Here is a 24,042-nt window from a genome sequence, read left to right as displayed (position 1 = left end):
TACGAAGTAGATACAACAAATATTATATGCTTCTAATAGATTGAGAGCATTAGATTCAACACATTAGATATCAAGGCCAATCAGACTAGTGTATTCCATATTACTGCCCCTCAATTATCTTGACTTCTCAACTCATATGCGCAAATGCATTATTTGCAGAACAAAATTTCATTTAAAAAGGAAAAAAAAATTATTATCCCTTGCAACTGTGAAACTACTAACAAATCCTGAGAACTAGTCGCATATTTCTCTGATTGATAAATGTATTTTCCTTGGAAGAATACACTATCATATAGTTGATAAATATTAGAAGAGTGAGTAGGGCTCACAAGATGTTATGCTTTTTCTCGAAAGCATTGGTAATCTTTCCAATGCAGTATGCAGCGCTCAAAGGGAAATCGGAAACTGAAAAAATGGGAGGTTGTTAGTTACAAACAGAAAATATAATGTTTTTGTTCCAAAAGAATCAATGATATACTTGGACTCTGTTTCCAAAGGAAAAATAAAATGATTAGATAATGCTAAGCTTCCCAACGGTTTACTATCCTCAATAGAGCAGTAAGAAAAAAGAAACATGAACCCCAAAGCTGAAAAAATAAGTTCTCAAGCATTGTTAGAAAAGGTAGCCATGGAAAAATTTCAACCCCACAGAATGCTCAATGTAGAACAAAAATGATTATAAATCAGATTATCTGTATACTCTGATAGTCTGATATCCAAGACAAACTCTCAAGCTTTTTTCCTATTCTTTATAGAGCAAACAGAAAGGAGTATTTCTTTATGGGAGTAATTAAAACATCAAAAGAAAAAGAAAAAATCAAAACAGATATATTTTGATTGGAAATGTCATAAATAACACTGTATGTAGTTTTACTAGTCTGTAAACAAAATATGACAATTTATTATTAAAGTTAAGATTACACAATTATAAAAACTAGTCGCGGACCCTCGCGTTGCGCGTGATAATTATTTTATGGTGGTTTTATTATTATTTTTTTTTACAATTTAAAATAATTTAATAAAGAGTAATGCATTTCATAATCTTATTTTGTTTATTATAGGAACAATCATAAATCATAAATATAAATTTAGTTGTACCAAAATGAAAACAATACAATTTTTCTCAGAAATTCAAAAGGCAAGTTAACGAAAATTTTCATTTTTTAATAAATGTTATTTATAACATTTTGTGAATCGTTAAAAAGAATATAAAATTTTGGAAATTATTCTTTTAATTTTAAACAAACTTTCTTAAACCTTATTTTTTCTGCCTACAATCCAAAACACCGAAAAATGTAACTAAGAAAATTAATAAAATTTAACAATGATTAATTGGACCAATTAGGAAAAAAAAAATTTTGTAATTTCATCCACCCAAAACATATTATTAAATAAACAATCATTAGCAAAATCTAATAATTAAATTTTTATATATGCATTGTTATAAATTATAAAATAATAATAATTTGGCATGCTAACAATATTTTAAAGAATATAAATGCAGCATGTCAGTATGACGTTCTATGTTTGATATGTTATTACTAAAGTGACTATTACCAGGAGGAATTCGGTCTTCAGATACATTTGTGGTGACAACACCATTTTCATTTAAAGTAGTGTGTGTATAGATATTAGAATTTTTGTTCGCAGTCTCACTATTATAATCATGTTGTCTCTGTCTAGTGCTCCTCACAAGTGGATCATCCCCCATATATCTTGAATGGCCTAAAGAGAATTCAAATATAAGTAAATCCATAATACACACACACACACACACACACACACACACACATATATATATATATATATATTAAATTGAAGACTTTAATAATATATAATAAAAAAATGTAACTTTATGAAAAACCTACCAACAATATGATGTGAAGGTGACATAATCATAAATGAAGCAAATCCTCTTTCTACATAAACCTCTCCTCTTAAAGCATCAACATTGTTGAAGTTAGCATCTACTAAATGACTTCTATTAGCTGCCCAATAACTCATATTCATTTGCCTATCCAACATAGTACCCTTATTCAACTATAAGTCAATAGAAATACGTTGAGTTGCAGGAGCATGAATATTGGTTGGATAATTGCGATTTCTCATGGACGCAAGAATCATCCTTCTTCTCAATCGTGCATAATAAAAAAAACTCCATAGTACCTACAAACCATCAGTTACTAATTGTCATTATGGTGAAAAATAATTTCAAATAACTGGTGGATAATATGAACAACCTGCACTACCAAAAATAATATGAGGACAATTTTAGAAAAACATTTCATTTTATTTACAATTGACATTTAGACATACCTAAAGAAAACTTTCAGCTTTTGAACTTGCATTTTGATAGATAATCTGCAATAATTTGGTAGACAATATGAACAGCCTACACAACCAAAAAATAATATAAAAATGACTTTAGCATAACGAAAGATAATATTAAAATATTTTACCATAGCCTTTTCATTATATTTATAATTGAGAGTTAGACTGATAGTTTTTAGACCTCTTAAAACAATTGATTTAACCTAGGTAATTAGCCAAGTTGTTACTTAGTCCAATTTAAAAAATCTAAGTTATCACAATAACAAAGATCAAATCATGCAAAGTAGCGGAAAAATAAATAATACAAGATATGATCACCCAGGAAACCAAACCGGTAAAAACCTGGGGAGGATTTGACCTAGCTATCCTCAAGGTAAACTTGAATCCACTATCTTGAAAGAATCAAAGTTCATACAATAAGACTTACAAGCCCCCACGCTCGAATTCTTATTGCTACCAACCAGTAGAACTTACTGACACGACCACGTGCAAGCTCCGAATCCACGGATTCCTTCTTTCTTGGATTCACCACCAGATACAAGCATACCCGCCTGTGTTTTCGTTAAACTTCAATGACAGCAACTGAGTTGATCATCAAGGTGTAGATAAATCTTCTCCTTGAAAACCCTAAATTTGTGTAAAGGAAAGCTCCTCTAGATCTCACAAGAGATTTACACAAACCGCAATATAAGCAACACTAAAACGTGGCTAGGGTTTGCCTTTTATACTTAGGACAAATTAGAAACCCTAAAAACGTTTTAAAACAACTAGGGCTGAGTTGGAAATTCTGCAGAAAAAAACATTCTGCCCGAGCTTCGATCGATCGAGCCAGGCTGAAATGCATAATGCTTTCCTGCATTAGCTCGATTCCAACTTTACATAAATGCACAACTTTGAGCAAGACTAAAACACTTCTAAACTCATTGTTTTGATCATGGTTTGCCAACAATACAAATTAGAGTTCTAAATACATAAAATCCTAAGTCTTTAGAACCTAACATAGACATATTTGACAAAACAATCCAGCTTTCAACTGGTAGAAAATATAAACAACCTACACAACCAAAAGATAATATAAAAAATACTTTAGCCTTCTTTTTTTGGGGTGCATTCATTTTGCTGTCATCTATTTATAGTGTCTTCTTGGTAGGTTATGTAAGTTCACACATGTAGCATGAAGAGCATTTTTCTAAGACTATTTGGAGATTCCTACCTTTATGCAGTTGCATTAAAAACAAAAATATAAATAAAATATTAAGCATTGTGGCTGCAAAACATAAATAAAAATTATTTGATATTTTTGCACTAGTCATTTTTTTCAATAGAAAATATCTAATCTCTAAACATATTACAATCTCATCTAACGGTTATCTCAAAATCTGAATATCATGTGGTTCTAAAGAATTTGGAATTTTTATTGAATTATTTTACAATCTCATCTGACGGTTATCTCAAAATTTGAATATCATGTGGCTCTAAAGAATTTGGAAATTTTGTTAATTTTAAAATTCCCCCATTTTTTCAACTTGTCTGGGTTCAATATTCTTTTGTATCGTGGGAATGTAATTCAGTAAAATTTCATATTAAAAGATAGACACTCTAGCTGCTGATGTGACTCCATAGTACTTACAAACCATCATTTACTAACCGTCATTATAGTAAAAGATTATTTCAAATAACTGGTTGATAATATGAACACCCTACCAATAATATGAGGACTATTTTAGCAAAGCATTTCATTTTAGAGAGACCTGAAGATATATTCTAGCTTTTGTGAACTTGCAATTTAATAGATAATCTGTTATAATTTGGTAGAAACCAAAAGATAATATAAAAATTATTTTAGCACACGAAAAGATAATATAATCTCAATTTTATAATAGCCTTTTCATTAATTGAGAGTTGGACATACTTTACAAAACAATCCAGCTATTGAACTTGCAATTTAATAGATAACCTGTAATCAGTTTGTAGAAAATACGAACAACCTACACAACTAAAACAAAATATAAAGAATATTTTAGCATAGCCTTTTCATTTTATAGCTGTTGAACTTGCAATTTAATAAATATTCCGTAATTAACTGGTAGAAAATATGAACAACCTACATAACCAAATAAAAATATAAAAAATATTTTAGCATAGCCTATTTCATTTTATTTATAATTAAAAGTTAGAAATACTTGAAGAAACAATCTAGCTTAAAAACATGTAAATTAACAGGTAACTTGTAAGCAATTGGTGGGTAAAATAGTAATCAAAACGGTGACAGGTGTCCACATCATTGAACACCAAGACCTTTTTTTTTTTTTTTTTTTTTCTTTTGATAAATGAACACAAACATTCACATACAAATACACACTCAAACACTAAAAAAATATATAATATTTTATGTCATCTATCTATAGTGTCTTCCTGCTTGGTAAGTAAGTTCACACAAGCATCATGAAAACCATTTTTCTAAGACTATTTGGAGATTCCTGTCTTTATGCAGTTCCATTAAAAATTAAAATATCACAAGGTAAGACCTAACCAAAAAACTTAAACCAAAATAGATTTTTAGACCAACCTCATTTTTTTTAATCTCCCTCCGTTTTTGCTTTTAATCTACCTTTGTTTTTACTCTTTCACTTTGTGTTAAAACCTTCCACTGCCTATTTTGATCCCCCTTTGTATATGTTGTAATTAAATAGTCTGAAATTTTAATCAAGCATTTGAATTTGGGTCAAAAATTCATTAAATAACTTATTGCTCCACAGTTGATTTTCCAACTGCTGTAATTGCAGTTAACACCTTCCTTTTGAATGAGATCAATAAAAAAAAAAAAAAAAAAAAAAAAAAAAAAAACCCAAAGCAATACTAATTTTGTTTTTTTGTAATTCGAAATGTATTATGTATATAACCATGTTTTGAAGTTTGGCCTTTGGTAGCAATTATTTCAGAGAGTGGACCTCACAAGAAGACTAAACTACTAAACTTTTTTTAAGAATCAACTAAATTATTGAACTTAATGAGGCATATAAGGCTACATTCAGGAAATAATTAATTAACCATGTTCTAAGGCATCAGCATGGTTGTTGAAAAATGTCCTAGAGACTGATCTCAATGTTGATTTCTTTTTCCTTAGCTCATCGTGCTTAAATAGTTGTGACATTACATAAGAGGCATAGATTTAAAAAAAGGTTGCAGTTAATTAAAACTTCTCAATTTGAGGAAAATATCGCACCTACAATAGTTTAGGACGTGCCCATTAGGCAAAAATACCACAAAAGATCCAAAGAATTTTCCAAACAACTCAATAAATAATTTGGGATATATCTCAAGACTAAAAATGACTAAGACGGACAGTTTACTGCTCAAGGCATTGTTTGAGGGACTTTGATGGAGACATATGGCCACATAGGGCTGATAGACAACAAAGTAAAAACTTTAATCCAATTACTGTGGGTACCAATCTACACTAACACAAAACACTTGATAGAAGTGGAGACAAACAACAAAATGAAAACTCTAATCCCACAATCACAAAGGTGATGCAAATGTTTCTGACTCCAAATATTTATGGCAGCTTAGTTATAGTTTCTGGCTACCGAGTGGACAAATTTTTTGAGATGGCGTACCATAGATTGTCAACAATTGCCATTGGGACCTCTTTATGCATTTTTATAACCATGGTCTTCTGTCCCATTTGGGCTGGCAGTGGGCTTCACGATTTGATTGTTCGTAACCTGGAAAAACTTGCTGACTCCCTGGACGATATGCGTGAACAAAGATCATTGATTGAACACTCAATATATAATTAATTTTCCTTATTCAAGCATAACCAAATTATACATAAAACACTTTGTCAACTTGAAATTCAGGATGTGTTGGCGAATACTTCAAAGATGATAAAACTAAGCTTGGCAATGAGGAAGATCCTAGTAAGAGAATGCAAGGCTACAAATGTGTGCTTAATTCTAAGGCAACTGAAGAAGTCATGGTAGGCTGCTAACTATCCTAGTGGGTCAATTTGCTAGCAATAAGATAACTATTGAGTACTCAGTTTGTTAAATTTTCTAATTCAATTGTACAGGCCAATCTTGCAAGATGGGAACCTGCACATGGCAAATTCAACTTTCGACATCCATGGAAACAATATCTCAAGATTGGCACATCAATGCGTAAGTGTGCTTATTGCATTGAGTCTCTCAATAGTTGCATAAACTCAAAAATTCAGGTAAAATACTTTTTTGGTTTTATGTATCATACTTTGTTTACTTAAATTTCTTGTAACATTAATTCCAATATTTTTGCTTGGCCACAGGCACCAAACTATCTAAAGAAACATCTTAGTGATGTATGCACGGTATTGAGCACCAATTCTTCAGAGGTCCTAAAAGAATTGGTCATTACAATGAAAACTCTCACTAAATCATCCAAGATAGATTTATAACCTTAAAAACCCCAAAAGCCCAATATTCTTCTTTTCCTTTTTCACAATTTCCCTTTAACCAAACAGAGAAAATAGTAGAGTAACATACTATCTAAAAAAGCACCAGAAATTTGGGGAATATGTGAGACTCCAATCTACCAAACCATGTAATCCTCAACTAAACAAAACAAAAGAATATATCAGATCATTTTATTAAAATAGCCATAAAATCATCAAATGATTGTAGAAATATTACTTGGTAAGCCCAAAAAAAAAAAAAAAAAAGCTAGCTAGATAGGTTAGCTTTGAACTTTAATTTTCATCCAATGAAATCAAGACATTTCCCAATTTTCATACACTATTACATTGACAACCCTACTTTTACGCTTGAACTCAACATGGTTTCCCAATTCTTTCATTGGGTCAATTCGCTAGCAATAAGATAACCATTGAGTACTCAGTTTGATAAATTTTCTAATTCAATTGTATAGGCCAATCTTGCAAGATGGGAACCTACACATGGCAGATTAAACTTTCGACATCTATGGAAACAATACCTCAAGATTGGCACATCAATGCATAAGTGTGCTTATTGCATTGAGGCTCTCAACAGTTGCATAAACTCAGAAATTCAGGTAAAACACTTTGGTTTTATGTATCATACTTTGTTTTCTTAAATTTCTTGTAAAATTAATTCCAATATTTTTACTTTGCCACAGGCACCAGACTATCTAAAGAAACATCTCAGTGATGTATGCATGGTATTGAGCACCAATTCTTCAGAGGTCCTAAAAGAATTGGTCATTACAATGAAAACTCTCACCAAATCACCCAAGATAGATTTATTAATTGGAGAGATGAACTTAGCTGTACAAAAACTTCAAGATTCCTTGAACTCTCTTCCCAATTCTTTCATTGGACCCACAGTGTCAACATTACAAGCTCCCAATCTCTTTTCCATATATCAATACTCTTATCAGCAAAGCCACTACACAAAAACTCCCCCATTTGACCCATACATAGGATAGCCATTTGATGAGCTTTTGTCTCATTAACTAAAAGGTGACAGATTTAATATAGCTACATGATTGTCACACTATTTCTGGGTTTTCCCAACCTAGAAAATCCCCAAAAGAACTCCGAATGAACGTACCCAAAAGAAGCAGTGCTCCAATTAAATAACACAGCAGTAACAAATTCAACACCCTAACAAAAATGATTTAGAAAGTAAATGTAACATAACAATCATTCACACCATAGCAAGAAATAGGCAGAAACAAACGTAGAAAGGCGAAAAAAAACCATCAAGCAAAAGAATAGAGCACAAAGATGTAGGGATACCTCAATTGAACCATCCAGGTTACATCAGTATTTATATAGAAGTGAGGAGAGGAAGGAAGATAGAGAGGCTGCCGTTAGAAGCCAAAACAGAAGCTGAAACCGTAGAGCAGGAAGATGAAACCATGAGTGAAACGATAGAAAAGAAGCTGAAACCATGAGAATCAAAAGGTGGGGAAGGGGAAGGAACTAAACCTAAAACGATGAAACAAAACGTGGTAGATTGGAATTTGAATCCGCATAACTGAAGGGAGCATAAGTTGTAACCGTGAAAAACAATTAGGTTTGACAAAGGGAGTTAGATGAAAAGGCTTTGGTGTGGGCTTGGGCTTTATAATGGATTTAAATATATAAGAAGTGGACCTTAAAGTAGAGAGAGGGCTGAAACTAATTTTAGTTTTATTAGCATTTTAAAATTGGTAAAATTATTTTAAAATTGAATTAAAAATTCAGAAAAAGGATGGGAGTGACATGGCTGCTGACGTGGCTTAATGTGAGCGTAGCAACATTAAATGCTATGCTTTAGCTTTTAGTAATAATAATATAGATATAGATGTCAAATAACCTTAAAATCCTCCTTGTAAAGGCCCTTTTGATTCAATTTGGCATTAGACATTATAAGTGGCAAACTAAGTCCAAACCCATTTGCCCACCCAAATCCATCCAATTATTAGTTGGGTTAATTGGGTTTCAACCCAATTAGACCCAATAATTATTAGGTTTTAACTAAAAACCCATTGAACCCCATTTAACCCAAATACAATATACCCAAATTCAACACAGCTATTTTCATAAAAAAAAAAAAAAAAAAAAACCCTTTTGTATTGTTTGGTCTCTGGGAAATGATCTGGTCACTGTCTAGTCGATCGATCATGCTTCAGAGCTTGGTTCCGCAATCTCCAGTATCTAACATGAATCCGAAGCGAGTGGACAGCGACAACAGCTCCAGCGACGAAACCACCACAGCAACGAAGCGTAGAAATCTCTCCGACAAAGCCTCCATTTCTGGCGAGAAAGCACTTGTCGAAGAACTACACCGCGACGAGAGCGAGTCAAGTGCGACTCCATGGAAAATCTCGACGATGCCACCGATCTCCTCCCCGAAATCACCGAGCACTCCTCTCCCTACGCTTCTTCGCCACAGAGAGTAGGCGCGTTCTTCGCTCACGCACTCCTTTGTTTGGTTGCCGAGAAAGTGGAGGTAATGGAAGGAAAATGATGTTTGCTTAATTTTAATGTTGGTGTTTTACTGGCATTTGAATAATGAGAGATCTGGATTTCTCATTTTTTTAATTTCTCTTCCCATTTTCTCTGTCATTTTATCGCCCACCAAGGTTTTGTCTTTTTTTTTTTTCCTCGGCAACCAAACAGTGGACCATTTTCCTGTTGCTGAGCTGTTAATGTGTTTATGGGAATTTTGGTAATTTTGATAATTGGGTGGGTTGGGGTTTACCTATTATAATTGGGTTGGGTTGGGTTTGGGTTAGAAGCAATTAGCTAAATGAGTTTTAATGGGTGAATGGGTTTTTATATATCCAATCCAATTATGCTCACCCTAAACCCACCCATTTGACACCCCTAATTATAACTCAGTATTGTATCGAGTACAACCAATGAAGACTAAATTTACTACCTCACCTAATTCTGTCTTAAAAGGTATTTGATTTTTAACATTGTATCGAGTAATACGATTTCTAACGTAGATAGTGAGTCATGTGCATGCCTTGTGCATGTGCATGGGAAAACCTGACCATCCAACCCAAATTTTCTACTGTGGTAAGTCTGGGTTCTTAGTAACCATGGTTCAAGCAAGAATGATATATGCATGGTGAACCAACTCAGATTCAGGCTGCAATTGAAATTGAGCCATCCTTGCCCCATTTCACTCAATATTGCTCATAATTCCATGGCTTTCCACTTTTATAATTTAAGAAAACTTGAAAATCTCATTTATGAATTATGATAGACTTCGAGAAGGCAGTTTTACAAAGACGAGAACCTACTGAATGCTCACTCATGGACAAAAGAGATAACTGAACCTTACAGAACAGTGAATTTTCCTGTACCCAACGAATGATGCAGCTGATAATCCTGCATTGGGTGGGCAAGAAAAGGTGGAAACTACCCCACCTGATTCATGTCAAAGAAGTAAGGACAAATCAGCCGCATTTCTATCTGTAGAAACACTTATTGAAATGCATATTTTAGGCATATTCATATCTTCAATCAGATACAGATGCTGAAACCTAAGAGAAAAGAATACATGAAATCATCCGCTTGAAAATTAGCTACAACTCAATTGACAAGTCTGAGTTTCTTTGAGAAGCATTCCAATCTCTAAATAGAGAGCCGTATGTCTTTGGTGGTCAGCAGAAACAAAAGCCCCCTACATCCTCCATTTCTAGAAATAAATTTGGGTTGTTGTGATGGTGGTGAATTTTGAGAGAGAGGGGGGGGGGGGGGGGGGGGGGGTGAAAGAAAGCACACTGACATGCACACAAAGAGGATGTGACTATTTGGACTTGTATAAGCAAACAATGTAGAAAAAAACATACTTGATATTAAATCATCTGTGTCCTGCCTGTCAATTTTACCATGGGCCATTGCACCAACCTGAAAACTCAGATATTAGGGAAAAAATTCCAAGTTTTGGTAACATAACATATGTATCAGTGTTAAAATTATTTTGAGCTTACCACAAAAACAAGGTCAACATCACTATCAGCAGAGTCCACATAGTTGTTTATATTAACCAATTTTTCTGAACTATGTGATAATCCTGGTATCAAAGAAAATATTAACCTCATTTCTAGTACAGAATAGATAACACAGGAAAAATCATACAACATTAACCTCACCTATTTTGCAAGAGTTGACAGGCAGATACCGGCTTACAGGGTTCTTGATAGCACGCAAAAGATTCTCACGCTTACCGACAGCAGTAATACTCAGTTTTTGTAGCAGCTGCACTGCAGGTAGCAAGAGGAGAAGAAAAGAAGTAAAAACATCAAATAGAGCTCCCAACCAAAAAACAAACACACTCATAGACACAATATCAGCGTGCTTTTTGATGTTGAGGTGAGAACTGTTGAACTTACACATAAGACCACAGAAATGCTTAAATGTCCTTGGAAGACGAGTATATGGTTTAACTTCAAAAAGGACACCTTTCTCAGTTTTCACATACACGGCTTGCACCATCCCACTCTTATTAAGTTAGCTATCCAAAATAGTTAGGAGAGCCTGAACACAACTGCCCCTTAAGATCATGTATGTTTCGCCAATGTCAAAAATTCAAGAGCAATAGTTGAAGCACAATGTCAACCCCATAATTGCAAAGTCCACTAACCTGATGAACAATGTCAGGCCTGTAATCAGCAGGATTTTTGTTATTTTTCTTTAAGAAATATGCATGGTCGTCTGAGTTCAAAAGTTGGTAACTCTGTATGCATAAAACTAGTTACAAAAAAGAGAAAAAAAAAATCACAAGAAACAATGAAACACTAATCACAAGAAATCCCAATAAAAGCCATAAAGCATAGAATAAATCCAAAACCCAGAGAACCTAAATCAAAATTTGTATATATTCTGACAAAAATTTATTAAAGAAAGCACTGCAACCATACCAGAAAGCCTAAAACCCATAAAACAACCCCTCCACACAGACCAAAACCAAAAAATTTCAACTTTTACAACACACATATGAAAAAAAAGTTCCAATATAATTAACAGACCTTTCCAACTTTTGCAACTTCCAAAGATGCCTTTTCAAGAATGAAGATGACCCTGGCTTTGTTAGTATTATTCTGGTCACTTGGGACAACTGGAATACCCTCAAGTCCGTTCTCCACCTCTTTTCCTTCTTCCTCACCATTACTTGTGTTCTCTGTAATGGCTCTCTTTGCATCTTGCACTATGTCATGCCTCTCTTCCCTATTCTTTCGCTTCTTCCCTTTCATTGCATACATGCTCACCATTTGGAGTTCAAAGAAGATGATTATTATACTTCCTGGCACCAATGAGAAAGGTTGATATCACTAGAAATTGACTTTTGCACCCATGGCAAATATTACCATAAATTTCCAAGTTCCCTAAACATATTTTCAGATGAAAAAGGCTGCAAACTTAGCACTCTCTCAACATGATCTCTCCCTATACTTGTCTAGCTTAACCTTCAATTCACAAGCTTGATAAATTGTATTCCAAAAGCTATGCTTAGATGTATAGACTAAAATCAGAGCATGAGCATTTGTGAGCACCCTTAATCCCTTATAATAAGACTGGTTAAGATGAATATGGAACAAATTACAATAAGATGGCCATCATTCCACCATGTTGGATATGGAACAAATCACAATAAGTTCAACTTAAAAGCTAATTTGTGTTCATACTTCAATAGAAAGTTAAAAACTAATAGTAATGTTTAGTTTAGGGGCAGTTCAAACACCTAATTGTATTGCATTTAATGATCCTTAAATATGATAACAATGTTTATGCTTTATTGGTCAATGCAACTAAGTGTTTGAATTCAATTTGATAAGCTTCTGTATCTTTAAAACCCCATAAGATTTAAAAATTCTCAAATAATTTTAGCCAGACCCAAGAGAACCAAGCTGAAATTAAGAGCTAACAGTAGTGGTTCATCAATGACACTCACGTTAATGTGCTAACAAGAGGCTGCAAAATTTAGGTCCATCAAAAACACAACCATGGAAGAGTCAGTCCCATGCCTCGAAATTACAACTTATTTGTGACGAAAACAAGACTTTATTATTGAGGATCCATAGCTGACTCCAAATTTTAGGACTAAGGTTTTGTTGTTGTTATTGTAACTAAAACAGATAATTTTGAAAGAAAAAAAAAAAAAAATTTTTGAAATCCCCAACCCAACCCAAATTTTTTTTCTTTCTTTATAACACAATTCACATGTAACGTCAATTGAATGTGACAAAATACAGTATTGAACCTTTTTTTTATCTAATGGAGAATTGTGCGGCTGTAGGATGCACAAACACAAACACAATGTGCAATTTTTGAAAAATTAAAACATGATACAGAAGGACATCCCGTTACAGTATAGGTACGACCCGTTATGGCACAAGTATGACACTCTAAATGAGTATCAGTGTATCCTAAATTGTGCCTGTGTTGTTTTAGAGAAGAAATATTATACTAGAAAAAAGTGATGTTTGAGAGAAGAATAGCGAACCTGGGAGAAATCAAAAGCTTTTTGTTTTCACAGTTTCACTGATTTTGCTGTGAACGAGTGTAACAGTGGCGGGGAATGCGTTTGATCCAATTCCAATATATAAGAAAAAGAAAAAGAAACGCAATATGACTTGCAATTGGGCTTGTGGTATAGATTAGAGGAAAGCCCACAAAAACTCGCAATTATAAAAGAAAGTACAGCCCAACCCATAAATAAAATTCGTGGTAACACAATCCTGGCAAGTAGATCATAGCACCGTTCTCTCTCTCTCTCTGCATAGACAGTCCTTTTCGACAAGGTAACTTCCTCAGTGCTCTTCCTCTTTCATCGTTTTCTTCTTCACATCATATGTATGTGTTTCTGTGTTTTACTTGCACTATCTTATGATTCTTGGAAAAAAGGGTTTCCTTTCTTTTTATGCTTTGCTTTGTTTGCTTATCTCAATTGTTTGAGATCTCATACACAAAAAATAACGCATACCCAATTGAGTTTAATGCGGTTGCTTAATTGGGTTGTGTTTGTTTTGATGGATTTGTGTGAATAAATTTAGTGTCTTTGTCAGTAATTCATTGAAAAAATTGGGACTTTTTAGATAAAAAATTTGCTGGAAATATTTTTTTTTTGAAAATTTTTGATTCAAACATAGTCTTAATATCTTATATGAGTAGAGGATTGAAGTAATTGAATGGAAAGTTGCTGTAAATAATACATTAGTTGAGTTTCTGGGGATTCAAATTTGTTTGCTTTTTGTTCTTCTGCTTTTGAATTCTATTTTTTAATATTGTTTTTTCTTGAATTCTTTATTATCAGCATAAAAAATTATTTCAAATTTAAAAGATTACAGGAAGTGATTTTTTTTTTAGTAAGTAAACATTGCAGGAAGAGCTACAAAGAAAATAGAGTAATAGACAGAGAATGTATCATGCAGCTAACCTTAGTTACTAAGGAATGTGGTCTAGCAATAGTAGTTGTCTTCAAGATTCACAATCAGATTTTGGTTTAAACCCATAAGAAAACGATTACCCGAATCATTTTAATTTTTTTGTCTTCATTCTTATTTTTGGATTTCTGGTTTACTGTGTTCTTTAAAAATATATCCGATTGATTATCTATTGGTATTGAAGATCTTCAATTGTTCATTGTTATTATAAATCTGCTAGGGAACTCATAATTTTAAGACTAATTTCAACTATTGCCTTTGAGATTAAATTTCTTTGTGTTTTGTCATTCTCGTCAACACTCTTGCGTTCTTTGAAGAATAATAGATGAAGTGCATGATTTTATAATTCTGGGAGATTTAGTCTCATGACCTGCCCTTCACCCCTGTTTTGTAGTGTATTTTTTCAAGAATTTATTGGTTTGACGACTATGCAAAATGTTGGCATTTCATGGAAAATAGCGATATAGGGTATCTTTTCTAGTGCATTTCTAGTATTGATGAATGATTGTGTCTGATCTAATGGCAAAAAGAGTCTAAAAGTAGAATATATTGACATTCATTCCAATTTTCTTTCAAATCTTTGGTTAAGTGATTCCCAGATTCCCCTAATTTGGAACTTTATTATTAATTACTGATAGTAACTAAGGTGGCACATAGATTTATTTTCTCTTCTGGAACTTGTTTCTAATTTAGTTATTTATCTTGTGATGTATTTAAGTGGATTATATAAACATTGTTTGTTAATCCTTATAAAGATCCTCAGGTGCATATCCAATTAGCAATTGGGATTGGCAAATTGGCCAACCATGTTATTATGAAGATTGTGATAATTTAAAATTTGAATTGTGAGGTTCAAATCATATTAGTTTGTTTTGTTGGGTGCTTTTAAAAAAAAAACAATAATAATGGGGCAGTTAATGAGATAATAAATTTTAGTGGCATTGATGTAATGGACTTAGAAACTAGGTTTTTGCATGTTGCATAACATTTTTAAATTTTAAAGCATCCACAGAGTATAAACTATAAATACATTATTTGCAGTCTTCAAGTGATATATTTCTAAGTAGCATTTTTAATAAAATAATTTCTAAAACTGAACTGATCCACCCATTGGGACCAAAAACCCTTTACATCTGAAATTTCTTCATATGTGTCTAGGAGTTATTACAGTTAACTGTCTTTTAATATGTTGACTATATGGAAGTCTTGTTACCTTCTGCAACACTCATGAAACCACCATGCTTGTGCTTGTTCATTAAAATGTGAAGTCATAACATGTTATAATGTATCCTTCAATTGCATAGTGGGGAATTTCTTCTCACTTTCACTTCTGTTGTTGAAGAGGCTACCATGGAAAGCTTTGATTTCATATATATATATATATATATATATTTTAGTTAGTAAACTTCAATATAAAGCACGATTAGGGGCACAACTCTAGTACACAAGATATACAAGGAGAACCCAAAATGACATCATACACTCTGTTAGCTTAAGTTTTTGTTCTTGTTGTATTTTTTTCTTGATCGTAATGTTCACCATATTTGAATAAAAGTTTTATTACCTATCAAAAAAAAAAAAAAACCCAAAATGATATCTAACATAAAAAATTCAAAATATCAAAGAACTCCAACAAATTTGAAAACGAAAATGAAACGTTATCCATTGTCCAATCATGAAGAGATCACAAGGACAAAAGCTTCGACCTCATTACCAATGGTTCACTACCTTAAAAAATGCTGCACCTGCTTTCCTTTCTCTCCAAAGATACCACATTGCAAAACAGAATCTTTCCAAATTCACCGCTACAATATCAACAAAAGTGTCATTTCCAGAAATGCTATCTATCAACCACCATTCTTGGCATGGCCCGTTTAATACATTGAACACATAGGAACTACCTTCCAAATTTCACCACTACAATATCTACCAAAGCATCCTTTCCAACAATGCAATAATGCAACTGCTGTTCTTGGCATGACCCATTTAACACCAAACAAGAGAACACATTAGTCTACATTTCCCCAGCAATGTCACAGTGAAGAAATTGGAGGATCCACTGTCCTAATTTAATTTACAAAATAGCACCAATTTGCAATGATTGTTCCACACATTCTCTCCTTATCTGTTGTAAGGATCTTCCCTAATATTGCTATACAAATGAAAATTCCCACTCTTGGTGAAGCTTTGACTCTCCATTTACTTCTCCAAGGAAAGAGTTGCCACCCTCTGTACTTCATTCCTTATAATAGCTCTTAAATCCTCAACCACTTTCTCAATTTTGTGCCATTCTTAGAAATCTTGGATTCCAATTAAAATTTCCATTAGACCAATCCATTGAAAACTTTAATATTGACAAAAATTGCTTTAAGGATTTTGTTTGAATGGTAGTAATCAATTTCATGTCTTTGCGTTGTGCAGATTTTAAATTAGTCTTTTCCTAACTGTTTTTTCCCCCTATCTTTTTTCTTTCTTTTTGTCTGTCTATCTTTTTATTTTTATTTTTTAACCCCATGCCTGCCCTGGGTGTTTAATTTTGATTAATTCAATTGTTTTGTAATATTTTTTTCTCCTTTCATGAAAATGTAACATAATACTACTGCAGACAGGATCCAAGAAGAGGATAAGAAAAGATGCTGAGAAGAGCCCTTCAGAAAGGTTCAAGGAAGAAAATGCGTACTGGGGAAAAGAAAAATGATTCCATTTCTGAGGATGAGAGAACCATCCCCATGGATTTGGTCTCACAGACACCTACTGTTTGTGGGAAACGAATGAGAAGAGGTTTCAACACCATTGACAAGACTATTGGGCAAAGAAGGAAGCTAAGTGAGGAACATTTAGACAAGCTGGACCGAAGAGTTGAATCCAGGGATCTAATCACCCAGTTGCCTGAATACATCATCCATCACATCCTTTCTTTCCTTGATGATACAAAAGATGCAGCTCGAACAAGTATCTTGTCCAGAAAGTGGAGGCAGATATGGACTTCATTCTCCGTTTTGATATTTGACCAACACAAGATTCAACAACAAGAGGGACGTCAGGATATAAGGAACATGAAGAAGGTATTTACTGACTTTGTTGACAACTCTCTGAAGAGCCACCTTGAGCGAAAATTAAGTATACAGAAATTGGTGCTACATATTACCAGATATGATTTAGAACTGGCCCCTCATATGGAGCAGTGGATCAACATTTCCATTGAAAACAACATGAAAGAGCTAGATCTCCATGTTGTCAAGAAAAGTAAACGTTACAAGTTGCCCCCAACTATTTTTGCTTCAAAAACAATAACTGGATTAAGGTTACATGGGTGTATGTTAAAATCTCACTGCAATATAAAGCTTCCAAAACTGCAAAAACTGTATCTCCGCAAGGTCTTTGTTGATCAACAGATTATTGACAATCTGATCTCCAGCTGCCCTTTAATTGAGGATTTGAGATTCATACACTGCACAGGGTTGAAGGTTCTGCGGGTTTCAGGTCTTCTTAAACTTGACAGGGTTGAGGTACACCATTGCCATGGACTGGAAGAGATTGAAGTCAAAGCTCCAAATCTTCAAACTTTTTGGTATTGTGGGAAGGAATCCATGCACTGCAAAATTGACTTGGTTGCTTGTGTCTCTTTAAAAAGATTAACATTGGAGGATGGCGACATGACAGATGAAATGTTTCAAGATCGGTTAGCTAATTTTCCTTTCCTTGAGAAACTGGACCTAAGCAAATGCAATAAATTGAAGAATATAACGATTTCGAGTATATGGCTTAGAAGACTTGTCTTGAGAGGATGCAAAAATCTAGTGGAGGCTGACATAGATGCTCCAAATCTCTTTTCATTCGAGTTTAAGGGTGATAAAATGCCTTTCTCATTTTCAAATCCTTTATCATTAAAGGAGGCCAAATTTTCTTTTGAACCAGTACATATACGTAGCTATAACCACCTTGGAGGTGAGGATGCTCTCTGGTTTGCTAGATTGAGAAAACTTCTTGAGAAGTTAAAACACTCCAATGGCTTAAAATTGGTTGTCCGCTCCAGAAAGGTATTTGCCTTCTTAACTTTCTGAAAAATTATGATCCCCTATCAACTTACTACATCTGACAAAATTTATTTTCCTGCTTGTCCTCAGAATGTCATTATTCATGAAAATTTGGAAGAAATTTTGCTTCCTCCACAATCTGATCTGAAGCTTGAAATAATCAAACCATCAATTGGCCTTGAAGATTTATTGGATAATTTGTTGAGGACATGGCACCCAGAGATTCTATCAGTAGTATCATCTCCGTGCAGTGAATTCCCCAAGGTATGATAGGATCTCACAGAGCTGTAACTTATAACATTGTCATACTGTCAAAAATGATTTTCGTGAAGACTTCCCTTTGTACGCAAATATGCATGGCTAATGGGTTGTGCATCTGTATGGTGTTTGTGTGTGTGCGCGCATGTGTGTTTTCTCTACACATCATGTTATGAACTTTGTCATAACTGTGATGGGAGCTATGGATTCCATAGTATGGAAGAATAAACTTTGAATTTGTGCTTCTGGGAACTATTGTAACTGAATTCCTTTTTCTCTCTTTTTTTCTCTGATGTATAGTTGGTACATGAAAAGATGATGCACAGAGGAGAAAATCCAAACTGCTGTACGTACAACACTCGAAATAAATGTTGGTGACACTTTCTGAAGGGTGTCAAGATTGAAAACATTGAAGCAGCTGCTGGTAAAAGGACATTTGGCTGGATTCCTTGGTTGAAGTCATCTCCGACTGTTCTGCACCAGACAACCAGTTATAGACTATCTTGGGAATCTGTTGAACGTATGGTAGGCAAGTGGCGGATGATGAGGTTGTACGCTTAATCCTATATCAGTGTCTAAAGTCATCTAAAACTGTAGCTCTACTATTTAAACTTTCTCCTGTTTTTTTTTTTTTTTTGGTCAAAGGATTAAAATATAATCGGAACACATTATTGAGACTTTTAAATATGAGTAGTCACTGATTTGGTTAATTCATGAACTAGTACGCTCCAAATCAGTAAAATGATTGGTTAATTCATGAACTAGTTAGCAGGTGTATGTTCTTCACTATCTTCATAATTAATATTAGGCATACAACATCATTCACAATATTTTTGCTTTCTAATAATTGCTTATATAACTTGTTGCAATTAGAGCAACATCACTTTCACTTAGGTCTATCATTGACATTACTCTTGTTATGCACCAACCACAACTAGCCATGTCAGTAGTTGTCAAAAAATGTTATGTTCCTAGGCTTCTTGTTATGCACAAACCACAACTAGCCATGTCAGTAGTTGTCAAAAGTGTCATGTTCTTAGACTTGATGTTCCACATATATTGCTAAAAATTACCAAATCTGAATGACACAAGGCTTTTCACAGCCATGCATTGCATATGAACGACGGGATTTCTTTGAGCTAGTTTTTGTGCAATTAGCTACAATAGAGAACTGTGACTGGCAGCAACAACAGCCACAATCATATTACAAAATGAATGCTATTTTAGCATTGAACAAGAAGGGTATTTTATCTGTGAGTTTTAGTTAATGCAATTGATAAAATCTCTAATGGTTGAATAAGAGATTTGAAGTTCAATCCTTGCTTGCATCAAAAATTGATTGGTATTTTGGTTTAATGATAAAAAACTATCATTAAGAGTGGATGTTATAAGTTTAAACTTTCTCTCAAAAAAAAAGAAGAAGGTATTTTATCTCCTTTTAATAAAATGAATGCTGTTCTAGTTTTGAACAAGAATGGTATTATTTTTATCTCCATTGCCTTTCCCCTCGTTGTCTCTAAGTTATTCTTATTTTTTATGTGCTGCCAGCCAGATCTTTAGAAGGCCTCCTCTGAGTAATTAATTGGGCTTCTATTTGCCTTTTTCTTAGTCTCATGTAAATCAAATACATAAGTGAGATTAGTTCTTTTAAGTTACATGTTGCAACTATATGCAGATTTATCCTCTTATTTTCCCCTCATAATGGCAATGAGTTTAAAGTTTAAACCCATCTTATATATAATAATAAAATATCTAAATAATTTCACTTATCTTTGAAATTAAAATCAAAATTCATGATATATTCACCTCAAAAAAAAAAAAAAAAAAAAGTCATGATATATATACTTTAACTAAAACGTAAAGTATTGACTTTTTACAATAAGACCTTTTAGATTTTCTGGGATAACTTTATTCTAAAGTTCTTAAAATTCTTCTTATTCATTTTGAAACAAGTGAAATTGATTTTGTTAATTTTTGATTGTGACAAAATCTACTTCATCCTTTTATAATCACAACTCTATGGTGAAACTATGTGATCCTAATCCAACTTTATATATATATATATACTTGAAAAAAAAAAGTATTTAAATATTTTTTCATATGTGAGTCCAATGTTTTATAATATGATTTTTACATTCTTGAAAATAGGAAGGTGGCATTGTTTGTGCAAAAGGAAAAAAATCAAAAACAAAAAAAGAGAGTAAAGTATATTTTTGGCCTTTAAAATTTGGGAATTTTTTTTTTTTTTTTTTTTCCATTTTAGCAATTCATATTTAATATTATTTTTATATTGGTTATGTTGTCCATTCCTCTTTATAAGTTCACCGTTAGGTGCCCTTCATGTGTTAACTATTTCATGATAGTTCTAAAATATTGTGAAATGCAGTATTTTTATTGTTGTAAGGAGAAAATCATATTATGGATAGTTATATTTCTAACGGAAATAGACAACATTAACAATATAAAAGCGAAATCAAACATAAAGATAAGTTAAAATTTTTGGTAAACTATGATTTTAGTATCACATTAAAGTTAAAGTTAAAGTCAAAGTCAAACATGAAGGGTTATAATAATCTTTTGGTATTGTCTCAAACTAATTTTGGACTTAGAAGACATCAAGGTAAACCCGGACTCAAGTACATCTTCCTTTGCAATTCCCATCGACAAAAAGCTTAATTCTCTTGAGCAAAAACAATACTATTTTTTTTTTTTTCTTGAGTGTATTCCAGATTAAGCTGCAACACCCAGAGGAGTTCCTAATCAATGTGAGTGGCCACGATTGTCCTGTAGTGCATGGTGGCAGTTTAGTTATCCGATCACAGTTTGGAATGGAAGTCTCAAAGTCTTTGATGAGATGGATGTATGAATTCAAGAGCAACAGTAGGACCTTTGGGCCAATTGGAATCGAAGAAGGAACCCAACTTACCTTTTCAATGTATGGAGGCCTTATTGTTGGTACATTGACGTAATTGGGTTTCATTTATCAATGTCCAAACAACAAGCCTCTTCCAAATGGGATAAAAATGTATTAAAAGGCTCACCCGTATTGCTTCAAAATCTTCCGCCTCCAAAGATGGTGAAATCAGAGCAATTGGTACTTCAAAGGCCAATATTATCAAAGGTTTAAAAGTTATAATTGTAAAAATAAAGATAGAAAAAAAAGGGGGAGGGGGGGGGGGGGGGGGGGATTATTACATTTCAAATTGGTAAGAATAAAATTCCTTATGTGATAATTTATTATTTTTCATATAAACTAGTGTATTGTAATAAAAATTGAAAATAATATAATATTCATAGTTTGATATTATTTTTAAGTTAAACTCTTCGATTTTAGATGCACAAATGTGTTATTATATGGCTTTAAATTGTCATTTATGGGTTTAACAAAAGCCAACATAACATTTATTTAATTACTAAAAATTATTACTAGTTTAACTAGTAGTCTATTATCATTGAATAAGAGATTTGTGATTCAAATCCTATCTATACAAATAACTGATTAATATTTTAGCCTAACGATAAGAGCAATCATCATTGAATGGACACCACAAATTAAAATATTATCGTATCAATAAAAAAAAAAAAATTATAGGAGAATTATAAGCATAATTGACTTATTCATATAAAAAAAATCCAACAAAGAAACACAATATAATTGATATACTATCATTTTATGGGTTCTTTTACATTTTAAGTTGTATGTGCATTGCGTATACACAAAGCTTATGTAGGTAGCAAGAGCCTTATAATTTAACTAGTTAGCATCTTCTAATATTTCTAAGACATCCATCCAGGTAGGGGTGTCAATAGGTCGGTCTAGGTTGGGTTTGTGCCTAACCCACAATCGACCTGCTCACATCGGGTGGAAGGTTGAACGACTCGCCGCCAATTGTAGACAACCTCAGGTCAAGTCAGATCGGTCTTCGATGGACAATGATTGAGTCAGTCGAAGTTGGATCTGAGTTATAATCATCAAATATTCGCCATATCTTCGCTGAATTTGTGTTACAACCACCGAATATTTGTCAGATAGAAGCAAAAACAACCACATCAAGCCCAGATTTGAGCAAATTTTTTTTATCTCATCTTGAGATCTGAGAGAGAGAGAGAGAGAGAGAGAGAGAGAGAGAGAGAGAAAACTAGATCTTTGCCTGATCTAACCAATAACTACCAAATCTTCATTGGATCTGAGAGAAAACAACCACAATATAGCTAGATCTAAACGAATCTAGGTAAATCCGGCCATCTTTCATGGGTTTTGTTGGTTGGATTGGGTTCATCTAGTTTTGGAGAAGAAAACCCACCATCCAACCCGCCTAAGTTGGCTTTTGGTGGCAAAGACCCATCACTAACTATCACCGGCGTTGGATTAGTTGGTTTTTGGGTTAGCCCAGGTGGTTTAGACAGGTGGGTTGGTTTCTGGGTTTCAGTGGACACCCTTACATCTAGGGTTCAAATCCCCCTTCCCTTAATTGTAACTATCAAATTATAAAATTTAATAAAAAAAAAGAAAAGATATGTATGCATGTGGGTGCGTGAAGTTATATATATATATATATATATATATATATATAAACTCATAAGTCATGTTAGATGAGGGGGTACCATTCTGGGAGATATGGATTAATAATTTGACTATATTTCCTAATAAATTTGTAGAGCCAATGGCCACAAAATGGACTAAATTCATTCTCAAAAAATGATGTCTTCACAACAAAATGATGCCAGTTGCTTTATTTGGCATCGTTGGAAGAGGGTAATTCAAATCATATATCTTATTGATATCATATTTTGTTTGACTCCGATTCAAGTGTCAAACCAAATGCCAAAATTTGAAAAAAAGTACAAATCGCAAGTTTCAAAGCCAAAAAGGGTAACAAATAAATGTAACATTATCAGTGGTGGATCAAAGGGTTGCAACATTCAAAACCTCTCTGATAGCAATTAAGACCAAAAACCCTAACCAGTTATGGTTAAAAAGTTGATTTTTTGATCCAACCGTCTGATTGAGTTGAACTTTGGACCGTCTCATAGGTCATATTTTTTCCTTTGAAATGATATCACGGGCCAAAATTGGAGTTAAAACGGATGAAATATCAATAAAACCCCAAGACGCTAATTAAAGTTTCACCTTTTTTTGTTTTGTTTTTTGTTTTTTAGGTCAAGCAGGCTAATTTTGGACCAACTTCACACAAAAAATTGTACCAATTGGGCAATAATTGGAGCGATCAGTCTAAACCAGCTTAAAGTATGAGGTCTCGACCACCTCTCGCAAAAAGAACTTGATGAAATCTGTCATGGATTGGAAGGAATAAATTTTTTTAAGAAAAAACATTATAGAATTTCTTACACTGTATCACCTCCCTTCCGGATGTGATATCTTGACGACCGTAGCTCTGAATCTCACAAAGTTAAAACTTATGGAAACTAGACATCCATATCTTTTCAGGGATATAAATTTTGAGGAAAATAGAGCTCAGAAAGGCTCAAAACAGCCATGTGAAAATCGACCCAG

At 33.4% G+C, this 24,042-nt stretch overlaps 1 protein-coding gene and 1 pseudogene across 2 annotated transcripts; one reads left to right on the top strand and one right to left on the bottom strand.

Moving 5' to 3' along the window:
- Positions 1–233: 233 nt before the first annotated feature.
- On the bottom strand, positions 234–12,081 carry LOC115988755 (annotated as a pseudogene).
- Positions 12,082–13,517: 1,436 nt separating this feature from the next.
- Positions 13,518–19,343, top strand: LOC115988753 (F-box protein At5g03100-like). Of its 2 annotated transcripts, none has more exons than XM_031112372.1 (4): positions 13,518–13,590; positions 16,838–18,272; positions 18,360–18,533; positions 18,828–19,343. In XM_031112372.1, the coding sequence occupies exons 2-4, from the start codon at positions 16,866–16,868 to the stop codon at positions 18,903–18,905; spliced, it is 1,659 nt and encodes a 552-aa protein (XP_030968232.1). In that variant the 5' UTR covers positions 13,518–13,590; positions 16,838–16,865; the 3' UTR covers positions 18,906–19,343. The 2 variants fall into 2 exon arrangements, with proteins under 2 accessions (XP_030968232.1, XP_030968233.1); XM_031112373.1 differs by having other exon boundaries at positions 13,535–13,590; positions 16,842–18,272.
- Positions 19,344–24,042: the final 4,699 nt, after the last annotated feature.

Source organism: Quercus lobata, chromosome 5 (genome assembly GCF_001633185.2).
Source record: "Quercus lobata isolate SW786 chromosome 5, ValleyOak3.0 Primary Assembly, whole genome shotgun sequence".
NCBI lineage: Eukaryota > Viridiplantae > Streptophyta > Magnoliopsida > Fagales > Fagaceae > Quercus > Quercus lobata.
The sequence above is the reverse complement of the archived record's forward strand: the minus strand, read 5'-3'. Positions and strand labels throughout refer to the sequence as shown.

Excerpts from the sequence above, each read along its gene's own strand:
- LOC115988753 (XM_031112372.1), top strand. The coding sequence starts at position 16,866 with ATGCTGAGAAGAGCCCTTCAGAAAGGTTCAAGGAAGAAAATGCGTACT. Across the intron at positions 18,273-18,359 it reads TGGTTGTCCGCTCCAGAAAG|AATGTCATTATTCATGAAAA; the intron begins GTATTTGCCTTC and ends GCTTGTCCTCAG. Across the intron at positions 18,534-18,827 it reads CGTGCAGTGAATTCCCCAAG|TTGGTACATGAAAAGATGAT; the intron begins GTATGATAGGAT and ends TCTGATGTATAG.